At 29.0% G+C, this 13,051-nt stretch overlaps 1 protein-coding gene across 1 annotated transcript; it reads right to left on the bottom strand.

Moving 5' to 3' along the window:
- LOC100784562 (protein trichome birefringence-like 41) lies at nucleotides 1-3,851 on the bottom strand. The gene is made up of 5 exons (XM_006591094.4): nucleotides 3,464-3,851; nucleotides 1,658-1,829; nucleotides 1,380-1,555; nucleotides 1,000-1,158; nucleotides 1-404 (listed from the first exon to the last, which is right to left on the bottom strand). Exons 1-5 carry the CDS (start codon nucleotides 3,763-3,765, stop codon nucleotides 113-115), a joined length of 1,101 nt encoding a protein of 366 aa, XP_006591157.1. The 5' UTR covers nucleotides 3,766-3,851; the 3' UTR covers nucleotides 1-112.
- Nucleotides 3,852-13,051: the final 9,200 nt, after the last annotated feature.

Raw genomic sequence — 13,051 nt, forward strand, 5'->3', positions numbered from 1 at the left:
TGAAAGAGTTAAATTGCAATTTCTTTAAGATGATTTAAAATTATTGATAAGATTTTTACATAAATTTCCCCAACAAAATTCAGCAGGCTACACACATAAACCTTTATTTCTTCTAACAAGTGACTGCTGCATACAACAGCTGATTCCATGTATCTGGCAGCCCTGCTACGCACCAATGAGTGCAGTCCATGCCTCTAAAGCCATTGTAAGAACTAGGATGTGCATCTTTTCTCAACTGTGACAGAGTTGTAATGTTAAGCAGATGAACAGGTTTGGTTATGTTCTTCAGCACATCTTCCAATACAAATAATGCTGCTGGCAATCCACTAGGGTAAGTTGATCCACTTATTGGCTGTGTCTCCTTTGAACAGTTTCGTACTCCTGGCTCATTCCACTCCATGCCACTAATTTATATACAAAAGTTGGGGTAAAATTGAATATTAAAATCAGAAGCATGTTAATGACACTTTTTAAAAGGTCTTTGCTTATTAAGAATATTTCTATTAGGCCTAATAGTAAATTTTACCATTAAATTTTTATTATTTTATGAATTTTATTATTAAAGTTTTTTTTTTTTATTATTCAATTTTCATAATTTTACGAATTTTACCAATCTTTTATCCCACAAATTTTATTATTCAAATTTTTAATTTTTGTACATTTTACTATCACATTGATAGTAAAATGATGTAAAAAGTCATTTTTTTAAAAATTTTGTTACATCAGTCGTAGTTATAATAAATGTAAAAAGTTATTTTTTTACTTCGGTTATAATTAAAACGAATGTCAAAAGTTAAAATCATTTGTATTTTACTAGTGATAGTAAAATACATGAAAAATGAAAAATTTAAATAATAAAATTTGAGAAAATGAAACTTTGGTGGTAAAATTTACCAAATAATAAATGTTGAAGGGTAAAATTTACAATTAAGACATTAGAGAGATAACTATTTTTGAAGCTTTGAATTTACTAATGAGAATAAAATGTGTCAAACTTACTTGTAATGGGAAGGAGAAATTCCTTGGAAAAGAACTTTGGTTTTGTTTGTATCTACCTCTGCATTGACCCAATTAGCCCATGTTGTCAAACCAAGTTTAAAAGCTTCCATGCGATCCATGTCTTTGAGTATCTTGTCACCTATTTGAACATAATCCCATCTGCATCACAAAATGGTCAAGTTAATTACTTATTAGCTATTGTCAGAATCAAAACTTTTGGTGCAATAACTAACGTTCTGTTTGAATAAATATTCATAAACACTTATAGAAAAAAAAATTATTTCAACCTATGCATAAATTACTTTGAATTCATAGAAAAAAGTTTATTTCATTGTTTCATTTATTTAAACATGGCCCAAATGATTTTGAGGAAAACATACGGTTGCTTGGGTCCTCTGCGGTACCACCAAAGCCAAGTGTTGAAAACCAAAATGTCCATTTCTTTCCATATGCTTCCACTCTGAAGGGAATCAAGCTTCAAGACTCGACCAATTTTTTCCTCTTCAATGTCAACCAAATATGTAGAATGAAAAATAATAACCGAAACTCCATAGTCCTACAGAAGCATTGTAGTTGTTATTGCTTGAAACTTTTGGTAAAAATATAAAATAAAATAAAATTGTTACCACAATTGTGAAAGAGATTATAGTTCACTAACCTGGAATGTGTAGTTAGATACGTTCACATCGCCCTGCTCTAATATTTCAGTTTGAGGCACAGAAGAACGAAGCAAGCATATAAGTGATTGCCATTGGTTGAGACTGACTGAATCTCCTATAAACATGATCTGCTTCCCCTTAAGTTTTGTCAAGAAATCTTTCCCATCAAATCTGCAAAAGGGTATTTTGATTAGATCAATGTTATTAAATTGTTTCAAAGTTTGGTGGGATGGGGATAATTAAATGAGGATGATGCCATTAATGCTGAAAAATTCACTGCAAGTAACAATATTTTGATACCATATATAATAGTATATGCAATTATATCACTTTTTATTTTATTTTTTTTCCTTGTAAAATTGACAAAGTTTTAATTTCATTTTAAAAATTGATGAAAGTTTTGATTTTCGTTCATGTAAAATTGACATTATAAGAAATATATTATAAATTTAAATATATTTTTTATCCTTAAAATTGATAAAATTTTATTTTCGTTCCTATAAGATTTGTTGTACTTGAACAAAGAATGAACAATTTTTTTTATAAGGATAAAATCAAAACTTTGTCAATTTTACAAGTAAAACATGTTTTAGCTTATATTATATACATTTATCTTAATGTCCCAGCTATGTTTTTTCACATACACCTATTTTAAAAATACACTACAAAAAACAAAGGTAAAACTTTTTGCTCTCCCAATTTTGTGTTCAAAGGACATTTCTCTTCTACTCCCTCTCTTTACTCGGTAATCATTTAATTTCATGTATGACATTGTGTATAATTTTAGTAAATACACATTTTATTCAATGAAAATATTAAAAAAAGGGGGTGGTGGGGTTGGTGAATAAAGACAAAGGCTCGTGTTCATGCCTAATTTGACTAATACAGAACTTTATTTGAAATCTCCATGAAGGATCAGGACGATGAAGCCAAATCAAATACATTTAAGCTCACGGGTTAACAGCCTATACTGTAAAAGCTCTCTAGTCTTTTTCATCGACAAAAAATTTGCAACTTATCACATGCCATATTAATTTACAAGCCCCTATTCCCAAAAAAACAAAACAAGTTTTCTATCACATGCAGTTTGTGCCAACTACTAGCATACACATGAATTCTGTATCAATAAATGCTTGCAAAAATAGATGGTGAAAAAGGATTCAGGAAGAAAAATAAAAATAAACTAGCAGGTACAAAAAATAAAAATAAAAAACGTGCTAACTTACAAGAAAAAAAAATGTTGGTTTGTAGAAACAGAGTTATTCTTTCTTTTTCTTTTCACTTTTCCTTCATTTCAAATGTTAAGATTTTCTCTACTTCTTTACTTTCTCTTCACCATACCAATAGACAGTTAAAATATAGAAAATATTTTTTCATGAGAAAATAAGAGAGAAACTTATTCTCTTTTAACTTGATTTGAATACATTTTGAAGGTTCTTGAATACGGAAAAAATAACAGAAATAAAAATAAAAATAAAAGTTATATACAATATTTTTTTAATATTCAAATAATGTACTGTAAAATCACTAGACCCTTAAACAAAAAAAAAACAAGTCTCTACCATAAAAACCAATACCTGTACATTAAAAGAGTGAAACAATACTTATGATATAGTAATAAATTGTTGAACAAAAATATAAAGATAGTAATAAATATATTATCTCTCCATGTCTGTCCGTATCTATGTCCTTATCCTCGTATGAACTGTGTTTCACGAATGTCGATGTCGTATAACATACGACAACACTACTCTAGATCTTACAAGGAAAATTGAAGAAAATAAGATTAAGAAGTGAATTCGTACATTGGTAAGTCGCATTCGTTGGGTTGCCATCTGTATTTGAGGTATTGTTGATCAGGACGACCATATTTCAAGCAATCAAATTCCTTACGAATGTGAGGGCAGGTTGAAGAGTCATAGAGAGGGTAAGAATCATCCAACTCCCACCTTCCTTCGTACATGTTGCAACTCAATTCATGTTCTTGTTCTTCTTGTGATCTTTGCCATTTGAAATTGGACTTAACATGCCCTCCTCCACCAGTATTCACCACACAGAGCAATTGGCAGAGACAAATGACCCCAAAAACCCAAGGATGCATCCTCATTGCAACATTCCTTTGTGTAATTGTGTGAAGGTATATATATATATATATATAAAATTCAAGATAATTGGTTGGAACTGGACAAAATTTTAGTTTGCCTCTCTGCAGAGAATGTGTTATTCGGTTGTCAAATGTGTGCATTTATTTATGTTTGTTTTGGTTTATAAAGTGGTAAAAAATTAAGATGTGACATAATTGATAATATTTTGTTAATTAAAGATGTGATTATAAATTTAATTTTTTATCTGTGTATGTAAAAAATATATGTCTCCTGTTCAAAAGTATATACTGAACATGTACTAATATAATATGTCATCCTACCTTCTTAATTCTTATATCGACTCCCAGCCCCATTTCAAACTTCCCTACAATTAAGTTTCTATAAGTTTTATCTATTAAAACTCAATACATAAAATAATAAATTGTATTTATGTTTAGCATACATTACAATTTGAATTGCTTATTTACTTTTTGTAGATATACGTTTTTAATTATCATTACTTTTGGTTATTACGTACGTTTTTTTCTTTTGATTGCTTATTTGCTTTTAAATTGCTTTTTCTTTATAATATACTTTAGAGTTTAGATAATTATCATGGGTCTCACTCAATTAGTTGAATAGTTGAATAGGATGTGAGTATTGTAAACCTCTTGTTATTGTATTTAATTTCTATAAATAAAAAAAGTAACACTAATTTTTTTTAAAAAGAGTTTAGACAATAATTTTGTTTCAAATTGCTTTTAGTTTATTTTACCGATATTTCCATTTATTGTTAACTAAAGTTTATCAATATTTGGAATTTGGTAGATAAATTAGTTTTTGTAATGTTGTTGAAATATGATATCTTAAAGAACTCTTTTTTTATTCTTTAAGAAAAAAAATTAATAATGTTGATCTATTTTAGCTTACTCTTGTATAAACAATTTTACAATACAAACTTATAAACTTGATAAATGACCATTTAAAAACAAAGAATCAATAATTTTGATATTTTTATAAGATATATAATATTTTATATTTTATTAAACTAATTATTGATCATTATTAATAAAAAAATGAGTCATTTTTTATTTTGGTTATCATGTGTTTGTTTTTCTCTCCCCTTAATAACTTTATGTAGTTGGCCTCTATCAGGAGAGATGAATCCCTTAAATGAATATTACTATTTCAATGGAGTATGAGTTGTCTCTCTATCTCTCTTTATATAATATTATCTTTGTTCTTATTTATAGGACCTAAGTTTGAAATAATGTTTTTTTTATAAGATTCAATCTATAATGTTTCTTGCATTAATTATTTTTAGACTAAAAATTCACTTATTAAAAGAAGAGGGAGAATAGGGAGAATGCATTAACATATAATTACTCCTATAAGAGAGAAAATATTAATGATAAGGATAATTTTTAAAAACTTCTAAATTTAAAATAAATTTATTATTATCAACTAAATTAATCATTTTCTTTATTTTTTATGAATTAGGTAATTGAGTCTTATATATAGGAACAAAGATATTATGAGGTATCAAATGAAAATATTTTTCCAATTTTTTTTTAAATGGGTCATAATGATGAATATCAAGTGAAATTTTTTTTTATCGTTAAGTATGTAAAAACTTTAAATCTAGTGATCAAAATTACTTAAGATGTCGTTGTGTATTTCTTTTAATTTTTTTATCATTTTATATGTAAAATTAATTAGAACAATTTTGGCCGTTTGTAAATGATTGTATGGTGAAAACTTATTCTTGTAATTTTTCTTCAATATATAAGAAACATATTTAAATGAGATTAAAGTATGGAAAAGTGAATCTCAACTAATTTAAACAAATAGTTAAAATTAAAGATAATTAAAACAATCTTCATAGTTAACATCACTTCGTCTAATCTCTTACTATATATGTCGTATATATGAAAAGGATTGTCAATTAATATTGCAATACTATTTTTTATTAATTTGTAGTCTAAAAATTTTGATACATTGTATCATGGAAGAAAAAGTAAAGTTATTTATTGACTTGAAGAGGAATTGTTGGTAACGCTATGTGCTATCTGGATTATTGGACTTTTTCTCTCACTAGTGATGAACATCTATCTGGAGTGCTTTTACAGGTCTTACTTTAATTTCACATGGAACACATGACCAACACCTCACAAAGAATAAGTATGTATCAACAAGTAATTCGTGTAACTGATCCTTAACTTGATATTTTTTTAGTAAAGTATCGGATTTGAGTCTAATGAATAAATAAAACATAATTGAGAGAAAAATTTTTATTAAAAATGATTAGTCAGATTAAATGAAAATTAATCATCAATTAAATTGATGAATACTTCACACTAATATGATAATATAAAAAAAATAATTATATATATATATATATATATATATATAACGAAGAAGGATTGAGCAAGCCATCATAGCTGGCATATTAATCTGCTTGATATCCAGAAAACTATTCAGGAATTTAGTATTTAGAACGTGGCATTATATTAATAGAATCGATCAAATTTGGAAGCAAATTATGGAAAGGACATGAATTTAAACAAATTATTTTTTATATCAATAATCAAACAAACAAACAATTATATTAATTATCAGAATCAAACAAATTAATTTCATATACTGTAAAGCAAATAATCAATAATATTAATCACTAATTGTCATTATTTATTATCAAATCGTGTATTAATTAATATAAAAAAGAAAGTTTTGTATCAAAAGTCACTTATGAATCTTGGCTAGAATCCTTTAATTTATTGAAGTCTCATGTTGGAGTTTTATTTATAGGGAAAAAATATGATTAGGATTGAAGACTCCATCAAAATGACATAGTTAAGTTTTTCTGTAAAGATTATTTTTTTTATCGATAACTATTAATAGTTTGTTTTTGTTAAAATATTAATAGAAAGAATTTCAGCAAATATTAGTATAAGATGTTTTACTATTATAATATGATAATATAAAAAAAGTAAATTTTATCACATAGGCACATATCACATGCCAACATTATATTTATTTCTTTTATGTCCAAATATAGTTGATTTTTTTTTATTTCTTAATTCATAAAATATGTAATTAGAGTAGTATAGGTAATTATAATGACCATTGAGTGTATGGATCAACCGATGCATGAGTGTTTTAACTTAATTAATTGTATTGAGTTTGGGCCCTAAATATATAATTATGTTAAATATTAAAAGTGAAAATTTTGTCCCTCATAATGATTTTATCTAGCTTAAAACCTCCAATAGAGAATAGCTATGGTGTATAAAAAGGATAATTATAAAGATTATATATTATGTTTAATAAATCATTAAATCTTATATGAATTTTAATCTACTGATAAAAATAAATATCAACTTTGATTTTACATTTAATAAAAGGATTTTTATAAGTATAGTAGTCAATTACTATCCAAATATTGAAATAAATACTTTATTTAATTAATTATGATATATTTAAGATATTGAAATTTCGCTATTTATTACAAAGTTAAAATGTTAAAAATATGTGCATGTTACATATAACATCAGAATAAATTATTTTTTTTACAGAACATCAGAATAAAATTAATCACGGTTATATTTGTTTTTTCTATATTGATGATACCTCTTATTCATTGTTTTTTATAATATATATTTATTGAAATTGTATTATTTTCAAACTGAATTTAATTATTTTATAAAACTAGACATGTCTATTAAAAAATCAATAATATTAATATAAAAAAAGATTTTGTTACTTAGGGAGATGTGAAAACTACATCAAATTTATTCTTTTATCTCTTAAATGTCACTGATTTTTTTATTTTATCTTTTAATTAATAAATTATATTATTAAAGGTAATTATAACGAATATATATATTCTAATTAAATCAATCCATTAAATTATTCAATCTTATAAGAATTTTAATCAAGCAAACTCTTATTTTAGTCCTTGACTTTGTGAGATGCTATCGTAGTAATTCCTAAAATTAGAAAAATGCTAAATAAATTCCTAAAATTGAAATTTGTTAGTCATATTAGTCTTTATTGTTAGTTTCGTTAAGAACTATAAAGGTAGTACCTAAGTTAAACTTCATCCAGACTTAAGTATAAATAAAATTAATGATTTTATCTTATTAATTAAGAAAGTTAGTTAATATTATTTAATTTTAAAAATCATATTTAAAAAATAATATTTTTTCTAAAATTTCATTTATTGAAACTTGATATTAAGAATAAAATAATCATTGAAAATAAATCTTAATTAAATGAAGAATATTTTTGAAATGATACACTAAAAAGAGTGAAAATAATTAAAATTTGGTTATATTTAAGTTCACATATTTTTTTCGTTGGTTATAATTGATTAGATTTTAAGGATTATATTTATGGATTTATTTGATTTTTTTTTTTAATTTCAAAGACTATTATGACAGTGTCTCACAAAGTTAGAGATAAAAATGAGAGTTTACTCAATATTGATTTTATATAATAAGGTAATCGGTTTATTAAATTTTATGGAATGATTTTATAATTACTACAATCAATTACTATGTAATAAAAATAATGAATTAATTAAACTATTTAATAAAATATGATATATTGAAAGTATTGAAATTATGTAATTAATTACTGATAAAAAATTATGCAATTAATTACAAGAGATGTGCATGTTACAAAACATTAGAACAAGATTAATCAAGTTTACATTTATTTATTTATTCTTCATACCTCTTATTCATTATTATTTTTATAATTCTTAAGTTTTAAAGTCAATCCAAATTTATCATTCAGTATGAAATTTGACATTTGACAAAGAATATATATCAAAAGGCCAAGAAAATTACATTTCCCATATACTCAACATATAGTTCACATCAATTCCAAACGGCACAACCCCTATACCCACGATCAAGGTCACAACAAAAAATAATAATTTTGTACAATAATTCTAAAAAAAAGTTAAGATAAATGCTCATAAAATAAGGTATGAAATGTAATTATCAACAACAAAGCAGAGAATAAAGGCAAGGTGGTGCAAGGGTGTGGTGGTATGGGTTTGTGGAGGCAATGGGTTTCATGGTGGAGGTGAGATGGGGTGTTTGGGTTCGTGGACGTAGTGGGTTTTGTGGTGGAGGTGAGGTGGTGAGGAGTGTTGGATTTGTGGAGACAGCAAGTTTGGTGGTGTTGGTATCTGGAATGGGTTCGCAGTGGAGGTGGGTTGTCGTGGTGGCGGATCTAAGACTTGAGGCTAATTTGGGAAATTAATTTTAAAAAAATATTAATAATAATTATGATATGCATGAATAAATAAAAATATTAAACATATAAGTAGAGTGAGAAAATGTGATATTGAGTTCAAATACATAAAAAAGCATGTGCAAATATAAAATTTTAAGATAAATACTTATAATTTTATTAAAATAAGGTGTGCATTTATTTATCCTCACATAAAAATAGGTCAGAGTGTTCATACATATTAGATTAGGGGGTGCAAAATATAAAATTTAAGATAAAATATATGCAACTCTATAAAATGAGGGGATGCATTTGCCCATCGTCAAGTAAGTGTAGGTCCGTTTGGGGGTACTTGCATCGACGGAGGGTTTGATCATGGTAGAGGCAAGGTAGTGGTGGTGGGAGGGGATCGAAAGAGAAACTACGGTTTGTAAAGAGCACAAAGATAAATGAGGTGACAACAATAGTTTGAATAAGTATAAGGAAGAAGAACATTCAACATCGATTTTAATATGAACCGGCATTAGAAAGAAATTTCAACATTGGTTCAAATTTGAACCTAACAAGTTAAAATATGTGTCATGGTCACATATTTATAGCCATTTGATGGCTCTTAAAAAAAACAAGTTAAAAGTTGTGACTCTTGGTAATTTCTTCAAAACTAGTCACTTTAAAAGTTGTGACTCTCTTGAAAACTAGTCACTTTAAGAATTGTGACTTTTGACAATTTTTTTTTCAAAATCAGTCACTGGTAATCGATTACCATTATAGTGTAATTGATTACACATCAACAGATGTAACTCTTCATGTTTAGATTTGAAAACCAACGTTTAAAAACACTGGTAATCGATTACAAATATTGTGTAATCGATTACAGAAGTTTGAAAAAGTTTTATCACAAGTTGTGACTCTTGAAATTTGAAATCCAATGTCTAAAAACATTGGTAATCAATTACATGCCTACGGTAATCGATTACTACTTTGTAAAACAGTTATAAAACTGTTTGGGCTTCTGGTAATCGATTACCAGAGAGTAAAAACTTTGGTAAAAGATTTTTCTTTGAAAAATTCTTTTGGACAAATTGTGCTATTCAATCTTTTCTTTTGAAGAAATCTTTTTATACTTATCTTGATGTTTTTCTTGAAGTTCTTGCATATCTTGAGTCTTCTCTTGAATCTTGATTCTTGATTGAACGACTCTTTGATTCTTGAAACTTGTTTGACTCTTGATTCTTGACTTGAATCTTTGGCATCATCAAAATAAACTTGGAAAGCTTTGCTTCCACAATTGAAAATATGGCAGTCAGTGACCATGCCATACTTTGTGATAGGGCTCACACACCTGCAAAGAGGATTCTCTTGGAGCTTACATTGCAGGATGCCTTGTTGGCACAGAATAATTTTTTGGCCAAGCAACTTGAGACCCTCACAAAAACCTTGAATAAAATTTTGCAACAATTGCATGCAGTTCAACCTGCTCCTTCAGCGATCATGCAAGTCGAGGGGTGTAGTATACGTGGAGGAACTCATGAGTTGGGTGCTTGCATGAATCATGATGACACCTCCAAGGAAGTTAATTATATGGCTAACCCTAACAGAAAAGGTTTCCATCCAGGTGGCTATTTAGGATACCAGTAAGGGGGCAACTTCTCTCACAATCAGGGCCAAGGCTGGAGGACCCACCCTAGGAATCAGTTCAACAAGGACCAATGGGGTCCATCCAATCGGCCTCCTAACCAAGGGCCTAACTTGTATGAGCAGACCACCAAGTTGAAGGACACATTGACTCAATTTATGCAGGTATCTATGTCCAACCATAAAATCATGGAGTCCACAATTAAAAAACTAGAGATTCAAGTGGGGCAATTGGCCAAGCAGCTAGCTAAAAAATCCACTGGGAATTTCGTGGCAAATACTGAGAAAAACCCAAAGGAGGAGTGTAAAGCAGTAGTCACTAGGAGTCAGGATAGAGATTGAGTGGAGAAGAGGGAAGAGAATACTGAGGGAGAGGTAAAAAGTGAGGTAGAAAGGGAAGAAGAAAATAAGCAGAGTGAAAAAACATTGAATAAAATGAAAAATGTGATGAGTGAAGAAAAAAATAAAAAGAGAGAAATAGAAACAAATGAAAGGCAAGAGAGTGAGGAAATGGTCGGTGAGCCTAAAACCAAAAAGCCAGTTGGCAAGGGGGAGTAAGAGAAAACCATCCATCATTCTAGTGAAGGAAGCCCCGTATCTTCTTGTGCCTTCAAGGAAAGAAAAGGAGCAGTACTTTGCTCGGTTTCTTGATATCTTCAATAAATTAGAAATCATAATTCCCTTCGGGGAGGCCCTGCAACAGATGTTGTTGTACACCAAATTCCTGAAGGACCTCCTCACCAAAAAAGGGAAATACATCAATAATGGGAGCATAGTGGTGGAAGGGAACTATAGTGCGGTTATTCAAAGAATTTTGCTACAAAAATTCAAGGATCCTGAAAATGTGACCATTCCTTGTTCCATATGGCCTATATTAGTAGGAAAGGCTCTAATTAACTTGGGAGCAAGCATTAATCTAATGCCACTCTCGATGTGCAGGCGGATAAGAAACTTAAGGATTGCACCCACAAGGATGACACTTCAACTCGCAGACCATTCTATCACAAGGCCATATGGTGTAGTTGAAGATGTTCTAGTCAAAGTCTGTCAATTCACATTCCCAGTGGATTTTGTCATTATGGATATTGAAAAGGATTATGATATTCCGCTGATTCTAGGTCGCCCATTTATGTTGACAGCTAAATGTGTAGTTGACATGGGCAATGGTAATCTAGAAATGACTGTAGATGATCAAAAGGTGACCTTCAACCTATTTGAAGTAATCAAGCATCCAAGTGACAACAAGGCTTGCTTCAAAGTGGAGACATCTGGGCAAAAGGCCAATATGGTTGTACAAGGCATGACTTCCCACTCCCCATTGGAGAAGGAATTAATAAATGCTATTGGTTGTCTGACAAAGGAGGAGGAGAAAGATCTGAGAGCTTGCTTGGAGGACTTAGATAGACTGAAGGTAATTTCCTCAGGGGAACATGCTTTTGAAGAGCTAAAGAAGGATCCTACAGCAGAGAAACCCAAAGTAGACTTGAAGATCCTACCAGCCCATTTGAAATATTTGTTCTTGGAAGAGGATGAAGCAAAGCCAGTGGTGACTAGCAATGACTTATCCTCTGATGAAGAGTTTCGATTGGTCAAAGTTCTCAAGAAACACAAGGCAGACATTGGATGGCATATCTCAAACCTTAAGGGAATCAACCCTTCAAATTGCATGCATAAAATTATGATGGAAGCAAATTACAAGCCAGTGAGACAACCACAAAGAAGGCTTAATCCTTCAATGAAAGAAGAGGTGTGCAAAAAAGTCCTTAAACTTTTGGAGGCAGGACTTATCTATCCTATCTCAGACAGTGCTTGGGTAAGCCCAGTTCAGGTAGTCCCCAAGAAAGGTGGGATAATTGTGGTAAGATACAAAAAAAATGACCTCATTCCCACTCGAACTGTTACAGGATGGAGAATATGCATTGATTATCGGTCTTACCATTTTAAATTACTAATTGGATGAATTGGTGCACTTGCCAATGAGTTAACACATTATCAACATTATCCTTAATAACAACATCATCCTTTATCAATATTGTCATCAATAACAACATCACTTCATACCAAAATTATCATTGATAACAACATCATCGGTAATCATATTCCATATATATACATATAAATTTCATGTTTGGGATTCACACTCCTCAGGTCTTCAGACAACACAAGTCTCATACAACACAATCCATAATATCATAAGACTAGTATTTTAGGGAAAAATTCTAAATTAAAGAGGAGAGCTATGGTTTACAAAACAAACTCTTAAGCCCATTTAAAATTTAATAAAGAAGTAAATAGAAGAACAAATATCAAATTTTGGGAAAAGTCTCCTCTGTAATTAAGACTTTTCCCAAAAATTCCAATCATTACAACAACAACATTATTCACAATTTCATTCATCAATAACAAATATATCACATCCCATTAGTCAAA

This window comes from Glycine max, chromosome 11 (assembly GCF_000004515.6).
Source record: "Glycine max cultivar Williams 82 chromosome 11, Glycine_max_v4.0, whole genome shotgun sequence".
Lineage (NCBI taxonomy): Eukaryota > Viridiplantae > Streptophyta > Magnoliopsida > Fabales > Fabaceae > Glycine > Glycine max.